Here is a 25,591-nt window from a genome sequence, read left to right on the forward strand (position 1 = left end):
GAGATCAGGGACAATGTTGGGCATGTGCAGCGGGTATGTGGCTGTGTTTATGGTATGTTTGGGGCCTAGTAACAGCAAAGGAGACCCATGCAAGTGTCCTTATAGTCCATCAGATTTCTAGAGGACCCGATTCTGACACACCAGAAAATATCTTGGTTCTTCACAGACCTCAGTGAGAGCTGCAGCAGGCCAAAAGTCATCATGGCATGTAAATCAGAGGCAGCCTAAATTCAGCAAGTGCCTCAGAACGTCTGTGAGCCTGACGGACTCGTGTGATACCTGGCAGCTGCTGGGCAACAACAAATTATATCATACTTTCAGGTCTCTGAAATAAGAGGTCTTTGAAATGCGTCTTTTATGAGACCTCTGTGTAGCAGACATAAGATTACCGCTCTAATGGTGGCACATGTACTTCTATTGCAAAAATCAGACAAAGCAGGCAAATGACACCAAACTACATAAGATAAATACTGTAAGCAGCTGTAATAGAACAATCACAAGCAATTTTAGAAATGAAGAGCACTAAAAGGAAAAGGGTAAGTCAGAGGATGCACACCAGGAAAACGCAAAACTGTGGATCATTTTCAGTCCTGTTATCTCTCATAAAGTCTTTGCTCTAGAGTTGCCAAAACACATTCTCTACATTTTGGGGGAAAAAAAAGATAAAAAAATATGGTTCTCCTACGATGAAAGGTTGGAGAATAATAAAATTTTAAGGGGAAGAAGTTAAAAAAAGTGAAAGAAAAACACTTTTTTTTGCAATAGCTTCTGATTTACTGTGTAAGATTTCTAAAAAGCCCCACATCTCTGAATTATAGTATCTTTTCAGGTAACTTTATTCATTGATTTTTTGCGGTTCCACAAGCAAGAGGAGACACTGCAGCCTTGTATTTGCTTCAGTAATTGAATGGAAGAGAGGAAAGCAGTTAGTGAAATATATTTATTTATGCACTATTCCTCAATCTTCTGTCTGCTCTTTCATGTTTTTGTCCTTTTGGTCATTATGCACAGTACAGTTAACGTAGAGAGCCTGCATCATCAAGAGCTTTTCAGAACTATAATGCATCACTAATAATGACACTGCCTATGTCTCTGGGTCATAAGGGCTCTGCAGAACTAGCCATCCGATACTCCACGCTACATTTGAAGAGATAATATTGTTCCTCTTGAAGGTTATTCTGCTGCCAAGCCAACTTCCAGGGAGGATGGGAAAGGAGAGGTGGTAGGTGGCACCTTCATTTTGGCTGGCATCTTTGTGATTGGATTAGAAGGAGCAATACATTACTGAAAAGCTATGGTATTGAAAGAAAGAATTTGCAGCCTCTGCAGTATAGTAAACTTCTGATTCAGCTGAGAGCTATGACACAAGAAGTTACTGTCTTTAGAAATGTTTGGTAAACACCAGACTGCTACCAACACATTTTTAACAATACAGGTAGGACATAATTTTCATTTTTCTGCATTTTAGTATCTAACCCTTGTTTGCCCTGCTTATGTAGAGTACATTTTTGCTGTCCATCTACATCGCATTGACTGCAGAGGTTAGAAGGATTGACCTCTGTAATTCCTGGCATACTTGAAAGTGAAAAAAATTAAATTAGAAGCAATAGGTATGAACCCAAGAGCCAGAGCCATGGCATCTTTGTCCAAGATCAGCTAGTACATCAAATGCAATGTAGGGCAGTCTCCTCGCAAGCAAGCTAGCATTTTCTTTCACTTACTGAATGCACAATGGAGGACCGGGAGCTCTTCTGCTGCAATTCTTAGGTTTGTACTGCTAACTTTATTATTATAAACTTGTAGCTAACAACAGAAATCGCTCCTTCCTCTCTTACATGAAAACACACAGATATGTATTTTTAAACCTTCACAAAAGAAGTCTGCTTAAGGGAAACCTGCCATGATATTTCTGTTGCTACTGAATAGTCCCAACCAGCTTGCAGGGTTAAGCCTGTTCAAAGCAATATCATTAAACTTTACTGGTGTGTAACACCACACTATGAGGGGAATGATTACCAGGGCAAAAAAGTACAGGACTTCACTGAAAGTGAAGATGGAAAATTTGTGAAAGGTGATTGCCATTGCCTTTAGCTGTTTCACAATGAAGATACTCTACTTTGCCCACCTTATTATCTGAAATAACTGTGAAATCCATGCATATATACTATAACTCTTACCAATTAGGAAGATTACTCAAATGACATAACGATCTGACTTAGACGGTACTCGGACTCCAATGCTCTCTGTCCAAGTTAGCAATTAAGTGCATGCAGCAAAAAGCATGGTCAGCCCACAGCAGAAACAGATCCAAGTACATGTTTTCCTAAATCAGGACAGGCCATAGCTTACCTTTAGGCATGGGAGAAATAAAAAAAATGGCAATAGACACAATTTTCAAAACAAAACCAGGAGGGTTGATCCTGTAGGGGATTGCTTGGGGCTCCGACTGCGTGGAAGGGGATATTCACTGTGTTCTGTACAGGCAGGGTCCCTGCTGTATCTCACACTGTGCAATCAAAAACTCTGGGGCCTCATGCTGCCTGAGGAGGAATTTAACCAACATGCTTATAACCGAGCATGCTTCAGTACACTGGATCTGGGGCTGGGATTCATCCTACAAGACTATTGTAGTGGCTGAAATCCGTATTGGGGACCATCACCATGAGCTTCCTCTGCAGACACTGGGGAGAGGTACAGGCGTGAAGAATGGTGCTACACCACGTCTGTGCATATGGCAGCATTGCGTAATGAGAACGCCAGGAACCATACACTCCTGCTAGAGATACAGCCTAGATTTGCAAGTATCTGTGCCTGGTGGTAGTCCGCCTTGACGCCGTGGCATAGCGTGGATGGAACGATTAAAGATCAGTGACCCGCAGAGGTTTGTAACATCATGAAAGGCAGGCAGGCAGGCAGTGAACAGGGAATGATTATTCACTGTTCATGCAATCCAAGCACTAGAGACAGCAAGCTTGAAGCAATAAAAGGGTGCACTTTTTGACAACACACTAAATCAGTCCCTGTTCCTGGTTGTTACTGAGATCAGAAGTATCAGTGGGCTCTGGAGAGGACTAGACAGGCCTGTTGATGTCTAAGAAATATGACGATTCAGGTGCAAACTCTAGCTGAGTAAATTTTTTGCTGGGTGCTAGAAAGACGTAGTGAGGGGAAGGTCCTATTTAAATTTCCTTTTCTCAATGCATCACTAACAGCAAATGTTGAAGGCAGTGTGCAGAGCTAAACTCCCTATTTCTAATCCTGTGTGACATTTCTTACATTCTTAGCTACGCTAACTTCTGGGAATGAACAGCGTGGTCCTTTTCTCGCACATTCAAGATAAGGTCTTCATCGTAGACTGAATTACCCAAAAATTTCATTCCAAAGGTGCATAGTGCCTTTGATACATTTTTTCTAGTATTAGTTCATGGATCATGAAGCACAATAATAGTGTCTAAAGGCTAATAATCACTAGCTGAAAATGCATGTACAGTTAACCTGGCATGGCTCCCTTTGTAAAGAAGGCCTAAAGGAATGTAAAACAAGATTTGTGTTTGTTCCAGCCAGTGGGACCGCCTATTGATACAGCACAGTTTGGGAAGGGGCACTCTCATAGGATGCTCAGTAAGCAGAAAGCTACAGGGATAAGCAAACCACTTCTCTACTTGGTCAGCATTCTTCTAGGCTTTTGTGAAATTGTTAACACAGAAGAAGGTTCCTCCGCTTGTTCAGAGGAAATCACTGAAGCTCTTTAAAACGCTAAACTACTACACAGGTGCATGTGTGCTATAGACATTAGTGGGATTTATACTGCTCTACAAGAAGTGAACACTGAGATATGGCTGATTTTAAACTAATCTTTTTGTTTGTGGGGTTTTTTTGGTGGTTTTTTTTTTTAAGATTCCAATAGTAACACCTAAAATGTGTTATGTGTGCCAAGATACAAATTGCTGCCTTACCACTGGAGTGTATATTTGACGCAAGAAAGGACTAGGCAGGATAACCCTGAAAACAGTGATATTTGTTATTTCCCTTTCAGAAAACATAGCTTACCCTGCCCATGTGAGCTCTTTTAAAGCCCACACAAGCACCAAGCAGTATGGGCATTACAGTAGCAATAAGAAAATGGTGTTACAGTGTTTGGCTTGTACAAACTTCCTACATTATCTAAAAATAACTGAGTAGCACATTTGGGAAACATTATGCAGGAGGTGCTTGCACAAGCTCATCATGTGCATAATATGTTTCCTGTGTGTACTTCTGATATCTCTTCCTGAAAATGTAGCCTCCCTGGGACTAATTTTGAAGGATTTTCAGGATTTTTTTGCCTTTGCTAAGATATGTAAAATCCTGCCGGTCCCTGTGCAGCAGAACGGTGTGAAGTCCATGTGATACCCAGCAGCAGAAAACAGAGGAACAGAGGACTGTGCTCCCTCAGTCCTTCAACAGCTATTCCCGTTGGTGCCACACTATGATCAAACCAAGGCAGATTAGCAACAACAGCGAAAAAACCAAAACCCCACTCCTCCCACCAACTGGTTCTAATAGGGCAACATGTCAAAGTGTGTCTGGCTAGAAAAGAAACCCATCTGGTAGGTGATACTAAAACTCAAATAGTTGTTCATTTCTTTCAGAAAGCTTTCCTCTTTTTTTTTTTTAATGATTCAAGATGTGTTACAATAAGTAGGGCTGGAAAACACAAAATAATTGCTTCTAGTTGATAAATAGGAGGGCTTACTGAGGGTTATTCAGTCCTAACTGCACATTCACAGACTTCTTGGTGTTTTGAAGGCTTCACAACTCCTTCAAACCGAGCAGCACTTTCCTCCAGCTCCTCCAGCAGTCATGGATTCAGGCAATGTCAGTGGCTTTGTTCAAACATAAGGGCTCAGGAAAATCTGGTGGCTAATTTTTCAGTTACAACTAGTTTATTTAGGTCTGGTTTATCATCTCTTCTCAATTGGATTTGGTTTCTTTCTTTCTTTCTCTCTTTCTCTCTCTCTTTCTCTTTCTTTCTTTCTCTCTCTTTCTCTTTCTTTCTTTCTTTCTTTCTTTCTTTCTTTCTTTCTTTCTTTCTTTCTTTCTTTCTTCTTATCTCTCTCTTTCTTTCTTTCTTTCCTTCCTTTTTTTTTCCCCCTTTCTTTCTTTTAGTTTTGTTCTCCAGGTCATATCACAGAAGTAAAAGAGAAAAGAGTTTAAGTAGATGGCTCGGTCCTGAAATCTTTCCTTTTGGAAAAGTCCCTTTATGATCGAGGAAATAAAAACAGGGTGAAGACACAGCATCAAAATGACCTCGTTTTTAGGGACTGTGAGAAAAGCAAGTGAGCAAAATAAGGTAACATAAACAGGAAAGGAAAAGGAGCTCCACAGTCCTGTAAACCTGAGTGTAAACACCCGCCTTTTGTAAGTTTTTCCTTTCTATTTGTGACATACTGTTTACAGCTTCCTCTTGCCAGGGTCTGCACAGGGAAAATTGGGAAGGTGAGCTGAGATTAACCCTTGCTTCACTGGAAATCGCAGAACATCTGCACTCAGCATCAGAGAGTTTTGCATTTTACATGAGTGCTGGACTTACGGTCTGCCAATGTTTGCAAATCCACCTCCCTTCCAGAATTACACCTACACTGTAGAGCTTTTATTTTGGAACTTTATTATTCATCTGTCTATAGAGAAAAAAGACTGCTTACTTAAATTGTCTTCATCCTCCATGGTGGTTGCGCCAGGACTCAGGTACTTGAAGGGTGCTATAAATGTTGACAGTATGCTTACTTTTTCTGGAAGAAAACAAAAGAAAAGATACATATAAAATCAGTATTTTGTCATTGCATCCTGATTTACTCCACACTTTTTCTCAAGTCAAAACATATTGGCAAGTGCATTTCTTTCTTGTTTTTCTGGACTCTACAACCCCGCCAAAGTTCACTGAACTGCAATGCTTGTATTACAGCTGGCACGTGCAAATACCACACACATTCCTCCTGGTTTCTGCCCCTGGGTAGTGTTCCTTGGCTGTGCTTCCCAGTGATGGTCCCAAGGACTACAGAGCTGGAAATGTGGGATGTTTGAGCCAGTCCAGCTGGGAACAGGGGAGGCAGTCAGCCTTGGGAGGGGGGACATGAGAACTGCTCTAATGGATGAGACAATCAGCTCATCTCCTCTCATTTCCTCTCTCTGACAGAGGCTGAAGCAGAAGTACCAGAGAAAGCCCAAGCGCTGATGGCACAGAGACTACATCAGCTTTTAATTCTACAAATTGTTGATTTGATTTTTGGAAAACCTTCATGGTGTGCACAGGAAGCTATTATCCAAAGAATAAGAATACTATTTGAGATCCTTCTTATTCACATTCATATTAAGTGCAGTTCCTTCTACCTGCAGTTTCTGTTTATCCTGCTGGGAGTAGGTGGCACAGACATTCACTTCTAGTGCCGTGAACAGGCTCTACACTAGGTGCCAGGGTAGATTCAGCAAAATGAGAACTGATACTGATTTATACTAGTCCAAAATTTGGCTCAAGATTTATCTATAGGGAAAAGGTGCTGTTAACACAAACACTAGAAACAGATCTATTGAATATGTGTGTTTTATTTAGTTTGACAACTAGCTTATTTAGTTTGTTATTTAGCTTGTTTGGCTGAATTCGTCCTGAAAAACTATGGGTGCTTTGCTGGGGACCAACATTAACAGAGTGTCTGCTTTCGGTAGCAGAAGAAACAGAAACACAACCTTACAAAGGTGATACACAGCTTTGAAGGACTTAGGTGCTTTCCTAAAGTACTTCTCTGCTTAGAAAGCCTCAGTTAGGTGGAAATGCTCTGAATCCTGCACATTGTGAACAACTCTGGACCTTCATCCTGTGGCAGAAGCATCGATAGCAAACCAAGCGTGTCTTCTTTCAAGTAGCACAGGAAAAATTATGTCCATGGGGACTTTATGGGTGAGAAAATATTCCTCTGGATTTCCTTAAACTACCTGGCTGCTAATCTATCACTGGTCTGGAAGGCATTCCAGCTAAAAAGCTCTTAAACTTTTTCAGCAGCACATCTGTTAGCTTTTTGGCCTGGTTTATCCTACATTTGCAAATAATCCTTGCTCTGGTTAAAGACTCTAATCATAATCCATCAAAAATGACTGCATATGTTTGCCCTTAGCTAGGTAACACCATAGCTCAACTCTATTATGAGAAATCACAGTAAAAGCTGACTGCTCTTTGTTAAGTAAATACAATAAGCAGAATAAATGATTGCCTGAAGAAAACCTTTCTCCGTCCAGAAACCTTTCAGCCCAGACTAATATATAATTAGAGCACAAATTAGCCTCCTTGAATGGCAGTTTCATTAAGGGATTGTAGTGATGTCACAAAGCAAAAGAATGAAGCTATTTATGAACGCTTTAGCCAAAAAGATTTTCCTAAGTGAACGCTTTGACACTTTTTTGCTAAGGTGTTGCTCACTGAGAAACGTGGCATCTCTGTGCGACACTATCTCAGTGCGTGAGAGACTGTTGGGCTGTGATCAGGATAAAGGCTGATCCTCACTCCTGACTTTCTCGGCTGGTTTCTTTGATTAAAGTGAAATGAGTGTAGGCTTTTGGGACCTGATCCAAAGGCTACATAGGGTAAGGCAAATGCTTCAGATGATAGACGTAGGATCAGGGCAGTCCTGGGCTTCAGCACCAGCACTGGCTGTTGTGTCTGGGTACTGAGGTGCAGTGAGCTGAGGCGTGCTCTGCCTGTGCTGACCGCTGGTGGCTGTTAGACCTTCAGGGCTAACCCTCAAGACCCTGGGTGTCATATAGAAACTTAAAGCTTATTTGCTGAGAAAATATTCTCAATTCTCACAGAGAGTTAATCCATTAACCAAGCAATGATGACACATGCTTTCTTGTTGAGGTTGCTAATTCTTATTCCTACCACCAATCAAAAAGCAAAACCATGTTATTTTATACCATACTATTACTAAGGAAAGGAAAATTCTATGATTTACCTTTTACCCCAAGTGATTTTGTGCAATTGATAGGCGACATTTACAAGGTGGATTTAAAATGTATCAAAATATTTTCTCTTTTGCCTTAAGAGAATCTTTAGCCATCTTAAGCTTTTTTTTGTTAGTGTTTCCTACCTTTCCATAAAGACCTTGGTGATTTCTTTGTTTTGTGTGGCAGAGAAATGGGGTGGCCTGTAAAATTTACTGCACTTTTAGAGCAGCAATGGATGGGTTGATGTCAACCAAACTCAGGCAGGTCCTAATAACAGGATATCTTTCAATCAATACAGATGATAAAGATTATAATTTAATATTTCAATCCATTGGTTGAGCAATGGAAGATTTAGTGTGTGTCTGGAAGGAGGAGGAGGGCAGGGGTTTTGAGTGAGCAATGCAAGAAGAGAAAAGCTGTACTATGCATGTTGCACAGATGAATTATTGAGCCTATGGAGGAGGGGAACATAGATGACAGGATAATTAAATGTAGGTGTTTACAGGGAAATAATCTGGCTAGGTATAAAACTATTGGTATGATTGTGCACTTCCATCTTTTGCACATTATTGCCTATTACCTTATATGTACCATAGGACCACATACTTCATCTTTGTTGTCAATGGTGATATTCAGTGTTATTTTTGTTTACCACTTGAGAGCAAGATTAGGAGAGTTGTGTATTCACAATTTACAGTCCCCATGTATTTTAATGTCTGTCACAATTAATCTTATTTCCAACAGTTTGATGAAATCTTATGAATTAGCAGAAAGGACATGTCTGGATATGAAAAAGCCATACAGAAAAATATCTTTAAAGTCTCCTTTTTCTCTCAGTCTCTTTTCCTTCAATGATTTTTTTTTCCAAAAAGAAGCAGTGGCAAGCAGCCTAAAATTAGACCAGCTTTTTGTACTATATAATTGTAAACGTTCTCTGTATTTGTTGGAGAAATTATTTTTCAAGGCTAGGAGAGAGGGACTAAGAGAAGAAAACAAGACATTTCAAAACCTCTTTTCTCAAAAGCAGAATACATAACCCTACATTTATGAGAACCAAAACAAGAAGCTATTATTGCTTGCATTAAAATTGTACCAAAAGCCTCCAATGACATGAAGGAGCAATTTCATGAGGCATATATGGACATGAAGGAAGCTGTATTTACAATGGAAATTGAAAGACAAAGAGCAGGTTATAGCGGGATTTAGTGCTAGCTACCCTGGAACACTAAGGCATGATGATAGCGTCATATTTCGTAGTGTATTCACTATAAAAACATCCTTCCAAGTGATGCCAAGTGGAACTCTGCTACAGTATTCTAAGCACAAAAATCACCATTTCTCTTGATGAGAAGCCCATTATAGGAAGAACACACCCCACCCCCCTTCTGATTTGGGATGGAAAAGGATTTCAGTTCACGCTTCTTAAGTACACATTTTCCAATAGAAAATAGTTAAAAAATAATCATGAACACTGTTTTGATAGTAGCCATGTAAAAACAAATAAAAAAACCCATTGGCCAAGATATGTTTTGCATGAAAAACAGAAAATTATTTGGTACAAAGGATTCAGCAAAGGCTGGCATATAAGGCAGACAAGTTTCCAGTAAAATCTGTTCTTTTTGTGAAGTTGCTCTTGCCCTGTGGATGCAGTCAGAACCCTGGTCACAGGTCCTGTAAAAATGCTTTTATTGTGAAGACAAGAATACATACATACAGCTATAAACAGCATTCATGCCCTTCATAGCTATCAGTATTTGAAGGGCACCAGACAATATGGCTTGATCATCAACTCTGCTGAAGTTCTTTCACTCTCAGTCACTTGAACAAAAGCAATGGGAACGGCAGGAGCTCAACACTTTTAAAAATCAGGCCTTATACATGTTGGACAAGTTGTTTGGCTTTAAGAAGAGCAGACTGAGCGGGGTCATAACAACAGTCTTCCAATACATAAAAAGCTGCTGCACAGAAGAAAGGAGCAAACTGTATCCTATGTGTGTTAACTAGAAGTAATGGACTTAAATCACACCAAGGAAAATTCACTTTAGACATTAAAAAAACCCTTCCTAACAGTAAGAATAGTGCGGCACTGGTACAGATTGTCTAGTGGGGAGGCTGAGGACCTGTTGGTTCTGAAGGGCTGTAGGCAGAGAGTTGGCATCTTCAGGTGTTGCACCTGTTCTTGGGCCCATTCCTTAGAGTCTCCCCTATTCCTGTGGACCCCAGTAGAAAAACTTGTCCTCACCGTGAGATCACAGAGCAGGTTCTAGCTCAGACTTGGAAAAGTGAGTAGTATTTCCTAGTATTAACTAATCTCTGAGCAGAAGCTTGTGGCATGCTCTTTTGCTTGGCACCTAATGAGCACTATTAATAATTGTTTTTTTTAAATGCAACTTCCAAACACAAGAAGGATTAGACAGATGGCTACCAGTGGTTTGCCAGATCAGCATTAGCAATGTTTTACAGAATTAGTTTAATTCTTATATTCTAATTGATTACTGTAAGCTACTTTACTTGTCAGAGGTTTCTTTAACAGTATTCTTTTAAAACCACAATGTGGACATTATAAACCAGTGCTAAGTAATTCATTTGGTTTGCATGGAGTATGAAATTACTCAGTCAGGGTCAACTCTGATGCAATGAGTAAAATGAGCTGCAAAACCTCTTGAAAAAAATTATTTTTATTTCTCTAAAGCAGTATTTGCTGCTACTCAAATAGTTCCATTTGTACAGTTTTTACAGTTGTGTTAGTCTTGATTTATTTTGAAAGGCCAGGGGATATAGGGAGGGGAGAGAGCCTGCACATCAGGAGATTATTGTCTATATTCCTTCTTGTGTCTTAGTCCGCTCAGGCTTGGGGTGACAGTGATTGACAGGAAGAAGGGATTCTTCACACAAAAGAAAAATATGGCAAATTTGTGGGGAAAATAGCTACGTCTTTCTTTAAACCACAGCACTTACTGAGAAGGCCTCGCAGCCTTATAAATTATGGCTTGTACAGCCACCACGCTGCATCATTTAGTTTAAGCAGCCAGTTTCCAGATAGCGATTTACTTGCCCGGTGTCAGAATTTGCCTTTGCAGCTGAATTCAAGAACCAGCTGTTGAGTCACGAGTTACTGAGGCTGCAGGGCTGCAGCAGCATTGCCCAAGTGCTTTTTGCCTCACAGGTAAGTGGGAAGGCTCTGTGCAACGCTCTTTTATACCGACTCTGACAAAGCTGTGCTGGGGTGCCTGTGAATGACCACCACAGCACCAGTGGGGCTGGGAGGACCAGCTCTATCCATCCCCTCTAGGCACGTTTAAGTTAGAAGCATGGCTGCCCTAAACACTTTTGGAGGGCTCATGTTTCTGTACAGACACAGCAGCAGCTGTGCCTGGTGCAGGGCCCCAGTTCTGTGCCTTGCACAGGATAAATTCAAGCCTGCATATATCTGACAGGGGCTCCTAACACATGCCCGTTCCTCCTTGGCTTATTCCGCCTTGGTTTTGTTCTCTCACTCCTACTCTGTGAAGCCTGAAGGTGAAGCCTTGCTGGAATCATGAGCCCTTGAGAACCACTGGTCAATGCAATCAGAGCAGCACATCTAACTGAGCAGCATATGAGGGGGGAAAGAGCTTGTGTGCTGGCGGGTATGAAAGGGTTAAAATACATGGGACTGTTCCCGTCTGCAGGTATGCTGCTTGGCACCCCTGAGAGTGTGGCCTCTGATGTGGACAGTCACTAAGGATCTGCTTTTTATAATTGGTTTTCAATCCAAGGCATTTGCAGTTGTATCCCACCCTGGCCCACGTGGGAACAGTAAGGAAAGCTTCTCTTGGAGGTAGCAGAGGAATATGCTGAGAGAAAAACCTTCTGGCTGAACAAGACTTTTGCTTGGAACATTTTTCTTAAAAGCGGGGAGACAAGGGAATATTCAGATTAAGTAATTTAGGTTTTTAAAAGAAATAAAAAGTATTCAGCATTACTGCCTTTGTTCTCTGCTTCAGCAGGGACCTGAAACGAAGGTGTAAAATATCAGAACACATTTTTTACTTGTCTGATAACCAAAGGGAAGACAAAACCAGGGAACAGTTGGATAGTCAGTGTTTCAGGGAAAGACTTTCAGCTGCACAAGGCAGGTTGTGCCTTGAGTTAGAAGTCAGAGGTGTGAGCCCAGAGCCATGCGGTCTTCCTCTGAAACAGGGCATCCAGTTGGTCAGTATGATGCGGTGCCCAGGCACAGAAGCACCTGTCCCCGTGCCTCGGCTGGAAGTTGGTCATGGCCTGCCAAGTGCAGGGGTCTGCTGTAAATAGGTCTGCTTGCTGCCTTTGTCATTTATTTATCTAGTTCTTGGGGCAGAGAATATCTTTCTGCTCTACTCATGTTCAGTGCTTAGCAGAATGGGATCCTTGCCCAAGGCAAGAGCTCTGAAATGCCATTATATTAAATAGCAATACCAATTTATGGTATTATGATACTGCAGAGAACACTCAATGGGAAACTTTGGTTAGCTCAGGGGGCTGGCAACTGGGCTAATCCTTTTACTTCTGTGCATCCTGTTCTGGCTGTTTACTGACCCAGAAGCACTACCCTTGGAAAGCTTTTCGGGAAGCTCTGTGAAATGTTTTGCCAGTGATGATCCAGCCCCTAACAGGCAGCAGCAGGTTAATGCCCGGTGCTCTGGCCACTCTGCAGCCCCCCAGCCCAACCAGGGCCTCTGCACACAGCCATGATCATTCACTCTGAGGTCAAAGTAACTTCTGGTTTATCACTTATGAAGCAGAAAGGGCCAGCTATGAAGCCGTGCATGTCGTTTGCATTGATCCATCCAATATGGTTTGAGATATAGGATATGTTTAATTGATTGCATCATGGGCCTTAGCCCACTTGGGACATTCTTTCTTTCCACAGTGGCATGTCCTGCAGCTCTGTTCTCCTCCTTTTCCAGAATGGAGATTGTGGGTTTTAGCTGCAGTTTCACCATATGAATATAAATACAGGTTTGAGGAGTAAAATCTCAGGGGCATTTCCTTCAGGCATTCCGTAACAGCCCACTCCAAGCTTCTTTACCATGAAAGATCATTTACAGAATGAAACATGTTGTGTTGTGAGATATTAGTTTCTTATTACTTCTAGTAAAGAGCAAAATAAGTAAAAACACAAGGTGGTTGATGGATTTTTTATAAGAAAGGCAATGTATATGTGTGTTGATCTCTATTAGATTCCACAGAAATCAATCTGAAATCTAGTTCAGCCTAGTAAAATTAGATCTAAAACTATTTAATTTTGTTGCAAGAGTGTTTTTTTCTCCTGATGCCTTGCTTGAGGACACACAGAGATAAAAACTCCTGAGTTATTATCTGTTTATGTGCATCTCCATCTGCCTGTTGAATATATTATATTATGTATTTTCTAAGTGATCTGGCTGTGGCTTGGAGATGGCAGTTTAAAAATGATGTCTTCACCAGCTTCTTAAGATATTGGAACACTCATTTTACAAATATTTTTATTTTGCATTCTATAAACTGTGAAAGGCTTTTTCCCTCCCTTTTTCGGGATGCCATTACTTTAGAAAACAGGAGAAGCACAAGAGAGAATAATTGCATAAAATCCATCAGTGCTCAGCTCTGTGTGCTGAAGTCTTGCAATGAAGATCATAAAAATGGTCAGTGGATTTATTAAGCATATAATAAATCTGCATGATTAACACTACCTATGACTATTTGATTGCATGCCAGCCGCATATCAAACAGTATTATCAAAGAGCATCTGTCTACACATTTAAGGCAAACTGGAGGGCTTCTTCAGTTACATCAGAAACTAGTTTGACCAGTATTAAGGTAAACAGGCTAATTTCTCATTAGGCTGTGGCTACATTCAAGTCTGCACTACTTAAGGAGACTTAGCTAAACTGGGAGAGAAAACTAAATGAAAATGCTCAATTTAGCTTAAGAGAGGTTTGCCCATCACTAATTGAAACCGGTTAACTAAATTATGAGTGTGAAATGTGGGTGGTCTATGCCAAAGTAAGAGTATCAGCATTAGCAAAGGTATTTAAAAGGATGTCTGGGGCCAGTGGAGTTGAGGTCTGGGGAAGCAAAGCAGCTGCCTATGCAGGCACTACTACAGATTGCATCTCAGGATGGTGCATGCAGAAGGACATGGAGGATGCAAAGCTCTGTGCTTCACTACCTGATTTTAAAAGGGTTTTCCACCTTCTGAAACCAGCAGTCCACTCAGGTACATAAAGTCTAAGGTGAGGCTGATTTGTTAAAGAAAAACTTCAGTTCCCCAAACTCAGTCATCTGCTGTAAGAGGGGCTGAACAACCCTAGGAGGGGCTGCTCTCACTTTGCCTTCAGAGAGGAGACATCAGCATGAATATGTACTGATAAATACCTTCTGAGATAAGTACAATAAATTCCTCCCAGAAGGTGCTTATTAATTTTATTTGGGACCTGGACTATTGATTTAGACTAGAAGAGTAATTTGTAGATCTTCAAAGTTTGGAGGCAGGATTTCTACCCTACCTTGCCAGGAAGTCTTGACCTGTGTTCTGGTGGGCATTATTACTGCCTGTGGCTAGATCTCATGGTGCAGAGGGACATGTCCTGCTTCCCTGAGCAATGCAGCCCCAACCAGAAGGCACTGCTGTTGACAGGTTTTCTGGATACTGTTTCAGTCCTTGCTTTTCACATAGTCCCTGATCTTCATAGTAATGAACTGAACGGTTTGCTTCTGAAACAGGGATCAGGATGCCTTTATGCTCACAGAGCTCACACTGAGGACAGGAGTTATTACATGGGGAAACTATAAGAGGACGTTTGTATAGGTGCAGCACAGATGAACAGCTAAGTATTTCTTTTATAATTTTTAAGATAATAGTTTTATTTTAAAGTGTGGATCACCTAACATGGGCATAACGTGCTTCACCTCAACACAAACTGCTCTTTTAGTTCTTCTAAGTTATCATTCTCCAACCTGCAGTAATGCCTACAAATGCACATACAGATATAGCTGTTCATCTCCCCTCTGTAACCGACGAAGGGACCAACTTGAAACAGCTCCAGCTGAGGGCAGACACTGCCTGTCAGCACTCCCCTTTGAGCTCTAACCCCCTCCTTCCCAAACCGAATACCTGCTTAAGCATTAGGGAATGAATAGCCTGCATCAGAAAGGTCCACTCAGCAATTAGTGATGAAACGCTTCTTTTAATCTGCTCTCTGTTCATCTAGTGTAAGCCAGCCGAGTATGACTTCTCTCTCTTGTACTTCCATAATAATGCATATTGAACCAGAATCCTGCTCTGATTTATCCTTTATAACACGAGGCAGTGTTGTGTTAACCAATCGGTCTGTGTGCAGAGAGTTAAAGGCAATACCCTCACAATTTAGGAATGCTCTTACTGAGATACATGTGCTTATTGAGAGCAAACAATTAACTCCAGGTGATATAAAGGGGCAGAGGTTTACAGGGCTTCCTCAGAAAAGATGCTACTGACAGAAGTTAGGTCTGCTAATTAAGCCAGTTATTTAGCACTTAAATTCCCATTTGACCCTAAGGGAGCTAAGACAGCTGAAAGGAGTTGGGGGCTGCTCTGGGGTTGTCCCAGGTGTTACTGGTATTACAGTGCCATTTACTACAAAGCAACTGCTCCAGTTTCCCCTGTTAAGGCATGAGCCTTTAATATTTATTAAGCTTTCTATCACTGTTTGTACAGAGTCTGAAAGCATCAAGCTCATCACTGTTAGTTTGTTAGTATTTTCTTTTTACCTTTTCAGTCTTAATTCAATCGCAGCACAAATGGCTTCAAAACTATCCCTCAATTAACAGTGGCAACAAAGGAAAAGTTGGCTAAAGCTTTACAAAGAAGGCTAAGTTTTCAGAGTGATGCAGAAGAAACTTGACATCTGACTCCCATCAACAATAATAATGGGGGCTATGCATCTAACTGTTTCTGCATTGTGCTGACATTGTACCCTTGAATGTTAGTACAGTCCAATAATTCTCCAAAGATGAGGCAGCTTATTTTCTCTGCCATTGCTGCTTTGCTGGCATTTTTATGGCATTCCCAGAAGTACTACCTGTCAGAGTTAGTACTTCCAAGGATGGCATTGCTTTGGGGTGATTGAGGATTGATGTAATTAAAGAGAAGGCAGTCTACTGCTCGCCCATGGGTATTTTATATCAGGCGTTTCACTGCACAGCTGTTATTGATGATTTAAATGATGACAAAGTTGGGCTGCTCTGTATGTGCAACAGTGATTCAAATTGGGCGTTCAGAGATGTGAAGCCTATATTTTGGGCTAAAAGAACCCTGAAATAGAGCTTTCTAGGAAAACTGCAATCCTGTCATAAGCCATCTAATAACATCACTGAAAACTCCCAAAGACTAGTCACAGGAAGGGACTAGTTCCAGTTCGAAACCCAAAAGATTATTATTTGCGAATTGTTTAGAAAATAATAGAAAATGAAATATATATAATATTACATTATTGAATAAATCCACTGGGTGCAGTTGTTATTGTCTTAAGTAGTGGGATTATCCGATTAGATCTACATATGCTTTTGTACATACCCACATCTGGAGCAGTCACTGTAGTCTTTCGTTATAGTCAGTGGAGATTTAGTCAATATAGCCTATGGCATTAAAGTACATTAAGTTCATCCTAAAGTAAGTATGTGTTAGTCCTGTTCTGTAACTTGAACATGTTAAAAGTCATGTGAAATATCAGGCATATTATTACCTCAGTGTTTACTCCTTAATAAACTGATGAAGTGGTAAAATCCAATAGGAAAGCTGCTCTTTAACACTGCAGGCAGAGTTTGATAGGGATGGTCTGGTAACATAAAGCAGCTCTTTATGCAGAAAGAAGAGGAATCTTACTCTTCTCTTCCCTGCTATAATGTCCATAAACTCCAATTACATTTATAACTTTGCATTAAATTAAATATGTTATTTTACACAAGCACTTAAAAAGTCTACTAAATATCCAATAACAGTTTTCTTTATTCCCTTGTTAGCAGCTGCCATGGCAGCAGGACTCGCACAAGAATGAAAGTGATTTAGTGCATTGATTTGCAGTTGGCACAGCCCTCTGTTCTCAAACAGAACTGATTAGCTTAGCAGGAAAGTGCCATTTACTTTTTATCACGTTTCTTTTCTACTCATCTCCCTTCGGTGGCTGCCAAGAGGAACAGAAGTACTGTAACCTCCTGAGCAGGCTGCTTGCTTTCTTCAGATCCAAATTCTGCAATTCTGAGGACTAATTTGTCTGGATGGTGCTGCAGCATCAATACACCTGCCAGGGTTATTGCTTTGGTACGCTGAAAACTGGTCCCAGTGAGCTTTTCCAGGCTATTTCTACACAAAATTAACCCTGACTATAACCCTCTATGTGCCAAAAAGTACCATCTAAACCAGAATTTTAGGATTTTTTCTTACCATTTAACCCAAAAAGCTCATGGGACATTAAGGTATAATGTCTAGCTGGGAAGATTTCTCCTGAATATGTTACTTTTGCTTCATAGACTAACCCTGGAGCTTGCCCTCTAATACATAAAATTTGGAGGACTGTGTATACACTTCTGTGCTTCTGATCATCTATGTATTGAAGCTGCTGGGGAAACTCTTGATTCACCAGTTAAAAGTAAAAGATTTTCTGCAGCACAGAATGACTAGCAGCTGCAGTAAAAACAGTGAGGTCATTGAATTAGCAATTATTTTCCCTTGAAGACCAATTCACGAGAGTTCAGTTTGCTTTGAATAAGACTTCATAATTTTTAAGGGTCAGATCCTCAGCTGGAGTGAGCCTGTGTGGCTTTATTGAAGTCCATGAACATACACGGAGTCATACCAACTGAGGTCAGTGGAATTACACTGTTTCAAACCAGTTAAGTATCTGATCTCATAAACTTATCATGACTATTCAGTCTCGTTAGTCCTTCACACTTCTCATGCAAACTGGTCAAAAATTCAACAAAGTCAAACCTTCTCAGAGGTGTTAGATATTTGCAAGTCTTTTTTTACTAAGAAACAAGAAGAAAAAAATAGGAATGGGTGGGAGGTTGAAAACCATGGTTCAGAGTTATTTCTGGAAACAAAGATGAAAAGGTAAAGAAGAGAGAGAGATAATTTCTTTCCTACTTTCTAGCTGAAATTCACTCTTAATAATATTAATCCTTTCGGACTCTTCACAGTTAGCAGAGATGAAGAGGCTAATCTCTGCCTCTTCTACACTGGAGGCTCCATTAATTCTACTAAATAGCTGGTGCAGCACTAGAGAAAGAAGTACATACGCATTTACCTCCCTTCTCCTTTGATCTCAGCAAGAGATTATAAAACAGCTCCCATGCCCTGTTATTTCATTTTAAAATGCTAAAGCAATCTGAAACTATCTTCCCTCTGGCACAGGAAATCCTGGTGAGGAGAGGGCCCCTTTACTAGAAAATGTATAGCTCACACTCTTCAAATGTATCTAACTCCATTAGTCACGTGAATTCAGTATCTTTTATTCCCGCTTAGGAGCCATCTTCCCTCTTTCCACAACAACAAAGAAAATCCTCTTTACTGGTAAAGCAGGAGTGATTTGAACTGCACTGATTCAAAAGACCACAGTATCTGCCATAGCTAATGAGCTCTTAACAAACTAGGGATGCGCCGGTAGGGCAACATGACTGCAGTCCTCTCCTAAGCCACCAGAAAATACAAGCTACCCCTTTACAGGACTTAAAGTGCTGCAGATGTGGATATACTCACTGTCAATGAAACCTTACTCTTTTGATGTTATATACCATTTGTTCTGCCACTGGTGGCAAACTCTAATAGCAATGAGTTGAATTTTAAGATAAGATGACTGATGCCTCAAACTCCATTGATTACAAAGGGAAACTTATGTGAGTGGCTCAGATACAGAGGTAGCATTTGGCCAGATGAAACCAGTGTCCTATGTCTGGTCATCCACAGACCCCTAACACTTGCTTCCAAGAAATGTCCTGCTTGGCTTGCATCTAGGTTTTCTTCCTGTGGAATCTCAGGCACAAGGTGGCAGCAGAAGGGAAAATAATGGCACCAGAGTGTAGGCACAACATGGCATCAGAAGGTGGCTGAGGCTCATACCTGTACTTAGATGGTATAGAAATACAGATAGAGGCATAGGGTTGTGGCCTCCAAAGTGGAACCTGTAACCCTGCATCAGAGCCTAAGAGAATTACTTAGGTTTGGAGAGCATCAGATACCTCAAAAAGGGACACACAGATGTGTCTTAGTGAGGTTTCAATCAAAGTAGTTAGTAATAAACACTGAAGATTAGAGTGTATCTTAAATACCACCCTTCTTCAGGGCTTGGGGAGCTTGCCTGGGGTCACTGGGAGGGACCCTGTCTGTTTGGGACTTCTTCCTGATGTACAGGCCCTGTCTTTCAAACTGGGAGGATATGGGAGCAGGGATCACGTCTTTTAAGAGACTGTAGCTGGAGGATGACAGTGAAAGGAGACCTTTTCACCCAGCCTGACACAATTACTGCATTTATCCAGGGCAGCGCTGTGGCAGGGCTGGAACTGATGGTCCTGGGGGAGGCTGAAACAGGGTCCTGGGTGGTGGGAAGGGTGGGGAAGCCCATCAGTGCCCTCAGGGACCTCACAAGCACCAGGCTTTTAATACAACCTGGCTACCTGCACACACAGTTCCATTTCTATGTATATTTTAATGCTCTTCTACATATATTTTAACAGAGAGTTTCCGATGTTGGAAAAATAATAATGAAAAAATAACAGTAATCCTGCTCTTCCCCACTGCCAATTATAGGAGGCACTAATATGCCCAAAATACCTTGCACCAAAAGTCCTTGCAGTAATCACACACTTGATGACCGTGCTTGCCAAAGCCTCGCTCAACTTCCATGGCTATTGATTAAAATATGCTGGGTTCTGTGCTCTGCGCTCAGAACAAATCTGCTGTGCTCTGTTTTGTTCAGTTCTGCAGTATTCTTGTTCAAATTCTGAATCCAGAACAGTGCAATGTATTTGGAGTTATGAGGGTCACATCTGTAGTGCCATGGCTAAAGACCAAGACATTGCAACCATATTTATTAACTTTCCCAAGGCATTTGATTGTCCAGGACCATTCTGTGTCCAGGAGAACTCGTGCTAAGAAAATTGAAGCACTTTGGCCTTGGCTGAGCTTCAGCAGATGGTTCTGCTTCATGTTTGTTAACAAAAGAGAGAGAGAGAGAGAGAGAGAGAGAGAGAAGGGTAAAGAAAAGGTGGCAATTTGTCTCCAGAAGTAGCCACATAGTAAATCTCCAGTGAACAGAGTTTTATGAGAGAAAGTCAGTTTCCACTATTCTGCTTCCAGTCTTTATAGATGGTTTTCAGGATAAATGCAATTGTCCAATGCTGATGATTTAAATGCAAACAATTCCATCGTTTCTTTCCTTGGCCCTGAGTGACATAACTTCAGAGTTGCAATGTGACCTTTGCCACTTCCACAAATGACTTACTAGCAAAAAACTGAACTTGTTCAATTCAAAAAGAAATGGAGAAAAACAAAACCATATCTTCCCCCCAAAGGGACAAGAACATAAAGTCATGCTCCATATGGCCCTGGTACTGTAAGGTGGTACAGGCTATAGATTGAGGTCTGTGTCACTGATATGTGTAGAGCCTGGGATCTGCCTAGCTCACACCTACTGCTGAGAGAGTGATTTGTACCTAATGCGCTTGGTAGTTATTACGATTGTATCAGACTTTGATTTTTTTGAATACGCTTGTCAGCAGAATTTGCTCAAATGCACTTTGTAAACATATTTCAGCCTACGCAAACTATTTGTTTTGACTGTTCACTACTTATGCTGTATAACCAGCCACCTAAGGCAAACTGCAGTTTTCCAGTGCTTTTTCAGATGACTGATCCCTGAAGTCCCCTGAACTGCTTTGCAAATCTCTACTGTAATCTGTCTCCAGTCACCCAGTAAGGTTACCAAAAGCTATTTCTCAGTCACATAACAAGGGCCAGCGTCTGTTGACTCTTAACAGATATGCTTAGTGTCCTGACAGAAATGAAAACAATGATGGAGTGATTTGCACAAAATAAGTAAGAAAAGGAACATTTTCATGGTTCTTTTAAACTCAAACTCATTTCAAATGTAAATCTCACTTCCAAATCTCTTTCTAAACTAATAATAAATACAAATGCTAGCTTGCAGAAGTCTTCATAGAAAATAAGTACAACGAAGCTTCTATTCTAACATAGATGCATATTAGGTCTCTGCTGGGTATATCTCTAATCAGGCTGCTGATGAAGAGATCTGGAGGTCTGGATGGCAAGACTACATGCCCAGTTCAAATCTGTTGTGCAAGTTATGGCAATGCCCTATGTTTTTTACCGTGTAAAAAGAGATGTGATTTCTGCTCCTGATGAATGGCAGCAGACCTCCTTTCCCAGTGAATAAGAACAGAGACCCTCTCAAGATTAAACCACAACAAATCCCTTGGCTGCTCCAGAGTCTTTCCTCTGGTCAACTTGATGCTTAGCACAGTAATGGCTAAAGTTAGATGAGATGATCCCCACTCTGACAGTCTTGACTTGTGGAAACACCCAGTGCCAGGCTGCTAAAAGACTGGTGGATTAGTACAGAAGTATCACTGCGTCCAGCTGGACAGTCCCCTATAGAACAATGGTGGCGTTTTTATGGTTAGTTAGCGTGGCTTTTAGAAAGGAGCTGCAGTAGAAATACAGCTGCTAATGACACCTCTGCGGGCAAAGGTGCCACAGCGTTCGGAGTGCAACAGAACAGTGCTCCCAAACGTGCGTCATTTGTCATAGCTCCACATATGATCTCAGTGAAGTCCCAGGCACCTCTTGGGGACAAGTTTATTTCTCATAATCTAGTTAGATATGTATGTACAGATTAGAATATTTTGCGTTTTTTAATGTCCAGACTGGGGCCTCCCCCAGATGCTTCCAGCCTCTCAGAAATGACAACCTCTGACTCACAGTGTGCATAATTCAAAATACCTTGTTATGACTCCTTGTGGTAACATCTTTAAATGTGGCATAATTAAAAGCAAATAAAGATATCTGACCTAAAACAGGCAGCATGTATTTTTAAGCATAGACGAAGGTCATTTGGCACTATTATTTTGAAGACTCTGCTGACAGAGGCTTTTCTGTAACATTCTAATTTCAATGCTACTATCTATAGCCCTTTGTGTAGATTTGTCCTTTCAATGTGCACTGTTGTCAATGGAAAGATACCGTAAGCCGGTTTCAAGGTGTGACTCAGAAAAAGCTGGCAAAAAGATGCTCTGAAATTTTCAAAGCCATGCCGCATATCTTCAACTTTAATGGATATACGTGCAATCCTCTACCGTTTAGAAAATCTCTTCCATGAGCTGCCTCCCATCTACAAAAACGAGCCAAGGTTATCCAAAAGGATTTTAGCACAGGACAACAATGATTATCAACTCCGGTGGACAGCCTTGGAGCTCTATTATGAACGATGTCTATGAGAGAGTGTACATATACATCACCTTTGCATGCATGCACACATGTATTTACAGGAACCTTTGTGATTTTCCAAACACAGGCACTGGGTTTGTAAATCACTTCCAAACACCTAAACACATATAGGAGCCACCTACACCTCAGAGTTCTTGGCATCCAGCTAAGAAGTCCAAGAGAAAATCTTCATACTCGTTTTAAAGAGTAAGACCTGGCAGACTCACTGGTTTTTAAAGCCATTTTGACTAGGCTTGCGGAAGAGAAACCAGGGCCATACAGAGATCTGGGGAGAGGATGATGTGGATGAATGGTGGCTTCATAAAGAGCAGCACAGAATACATATTTAGAAAGACATTCTGTTTTGATTTAAGATGCACAACTATCCCAGATACTGCCTTTAAGCCCATCAGAAGAATGGGATTTCCTGGCTCACAAAGATGATTTTGTTTTTGAAGGTGTGCTCTAAAGTATTATTGAAAGCGCAAAAAATATCATAGCTTCACCCAAAACAATTTAGAACCAGAAAAAGGAAGGCTTCCTTCTGTTCTTTCCTCTTTCTTACATGCTGCTCTGTTCTGACAGGCTGCTCAACAGGACAGCAGGGATTTACTGTTTGCTCTGTGGCACAAAATAAAAAAAACCCTCCATTAAAATAAAAATTCCTCTTGTAAATAATTACATCAATTTTGCAATCAACCAGAAAACAAACAAACAAAAACCAATGAGGTCAACACTGAACGTTCTAATCTTGCCAGTGCTCTGTATAATTGAAACACTTTCACCTTGAAATCTAGCATTAATTACAATATGGTGCACCTCCAGGCTGCAGCATTTTAGTTTGTCTTTATGGACCTGGTTAGAACAGAGGTTTGTATGTGAAGTATTTTCTAATGGTTTTGCTTATGACCCATTTAGCAATTATTTTACACAACCTATTTGCTGCATATTAGTTGTTGCTTCTTTCTGTTGCTGCACCTGTATGACTGGGGAAATGCCACAATGCATCTCACTTGGCAGCAAAATTCTTCACAAAGTCATTGAGACCAACGTACTGGCAAACTCCACATAAATCCCAAATCTGTATTTGCATTTAATGCATACAGCATTGAAGAGAGCTGCTGCTGTTGTCCTCTAGAGAGTGACAGGACAGAATTTTTAAAAGATTTCTCAATTTTCAATGCTAGCATTACACATTTCTCACCTTCACACAGGGGCTCAGTTTAAAGAAGTCTAAAAATATCCTGAAAAAGTGTTAATATTTTTCTGGAAATCTATTTACATAACCCAAAAAGGAGGCACCAAACCTTACACACAAACCCCTCAGCTTTGTCCTTAAATTTAACAGGCAAAATGGATCTTAACCTCGAAGTTCAGAAAAATGCAGATCGTATTTTCAGCTTTAGACCTCACACATCTTCATTGGGTAATTCAGGCTTTTTAGTCAAAATCTAGTCTGATTCTAGTACCAGTCTGATTCTTGAATTAGATTTAAGTTTTGTAACTTGGGCTTAGCTTTAATTTCAATACTGAAGATTTATTCAGTTGCCTGCCTCCTTCTAACATCAAGTGATTTCAGTTAAAGAGATTTGTACTTGAAATGCATGCATTCAGCATTGGTACTGTTAAACTGATAGTGATGTATGTGTGTTTGTAGGCACAGCGACCTTTATTAGCTTCTCATTATGTTGGAAAACAGTTCCTGTTATCTGACTGAATGAATTACGTTGAGAGTTGTTATGGCTCTGATAACCTATTGAAGCTAGTTATTTTTCATCATATGTTAAATGTTAAAACTAACAAGCAGTTAGTTAAGCATTACACTGGAGACTATAATCATGTCTCACATCTTGGAATGGGCACTTTTAAAACTGTTCATATTAAAGATGAATCAAAGCGCTTCAGCTTCAGGGATAGGACTGTAGGTGCACATCACTCCAGATGGAACTCGAGTATAAAATCCAACACAAATTGCTTTTAAAATTTAATAATTCACAAAATCTATGGTTAAGCACAGCCTGGCTGGGGTAGATAAGTAAAATAAATACTGCAAAGTCAATTTTTAATAATCTGTGGCATGAAATTCAAGCACAAGAGAAAACATTTCACAATCAAGTCAGAAGCTTTCTGTGAATGATCAAATGAGAATTTTAAACCCCCTCACCTACCAATGCAAAATACATCCAGTTTATCCTTTAGTCCAGACGGCATATTCCTAGGTTTCTCTGTTTAAATGCCTTCTGCTTCTAATAGTGCCTTTGCTGTAACCCGTTTTTAAAACTAGAGTTATTTTCAACAATGTCAGAAGAAGACAGAGGGATACTGGAGCCTTTTAATTGATGGTGAATTGGCGCATCACATGCAGTCACAGGAAATAATGTAAGCAGTTCCTGTGCTATTCTGGTAACAAGTGGTCTGGTATATTCCTCTAATTATTGAGACAACACATTTACAACTGAGGGATTTTGTTATAAGAGGTTTATAAAACTCTGATTTAGGCTGATCTTCAGTCTCTTAATGCCAAGTAAAAACTGGCCTTCAAGCAACATTTTTGTATGATGAAGAATAAAATCCCAGATGGATTATGACAAGTCCGTGTCGTCCTAAAAGAGAAATCAAAATGAAAATCTGGGAAAATTAAATGGCAAGGATAATATAAATACACACACTCATTCGGGGGGGAGACAGAGAGAAAATGTGAAGATTTGTACGTATTTTATGCATCTGGAACCAGTACACTAACATGCTTTTTATGCTAAGAGGTGTACCATCTGCAAGGAATAAAGAAAAGGGAGAGATTATACCATATTATGGGGAAACCATATTTTGACTTTATTATTATGGCTGTGGCTATTTTATGAAAAGGAGTTGGATTAATAAATGTCTAACCAGCCAAAAAGGAAAGAGAAAGCAAAATGGATTTTTCAGAGAAATAGATTATTTCTCATGCAATAGGAAGGAGCTTGTGCAATAGAGCAGAGGGAGGAAGAGAGGGCAGCGACAAGAAATGGAGACCGAGTCTCACGGTGGGAGAGAGGCGGGGGCTTGGATGTCTGCAGGGCTGAGAGTGACTGCAGACAAAAGGGTGAGCATCTATCAGCAGCTACAAAAGCAGCACAGCCAGTGAGGAAAGAGTTC

At 40.6% G+C, this 25,591-nt stretch overlaps 1 protein-coding gene across 1 annotated transcript in view; it reads right to left on the bottom strand.

Annotated features, from left to right (window-relative positions):
* Positions 1–25,591, bottom strand: part of ADARB2 (adenosine deaminase RNA specific B2 (inactive)) — a 320,370-nt gene that overhangs the window by 110,357 nt on the left and 184,422 nt on the right. Inside the window, exon 2 of the mRNA XM_027809961.2 lies at positions 5,685–5,771. Coding sequence (XP_027665762.2) covers positions 5,685–5,771 — 87 coding nt within the window. The remainder of the gene's footprint in view (positions 1–5,684; positions 5,772–25,591) is intronic.

Source organism: Falco cherrug, chromosome 4 (assembly GCF_023634085.1).
Source record: "Falco cherrug isolate bFalChe1 chromosome 4, bFalChe1.pri, whole genome shotgun sequence".
Taxonomy (NCBI): Eukaryota; Metazoa; Chordata; class Aves; order Falconiformes; family Falconidae; genus Falco; species Falco cherrug.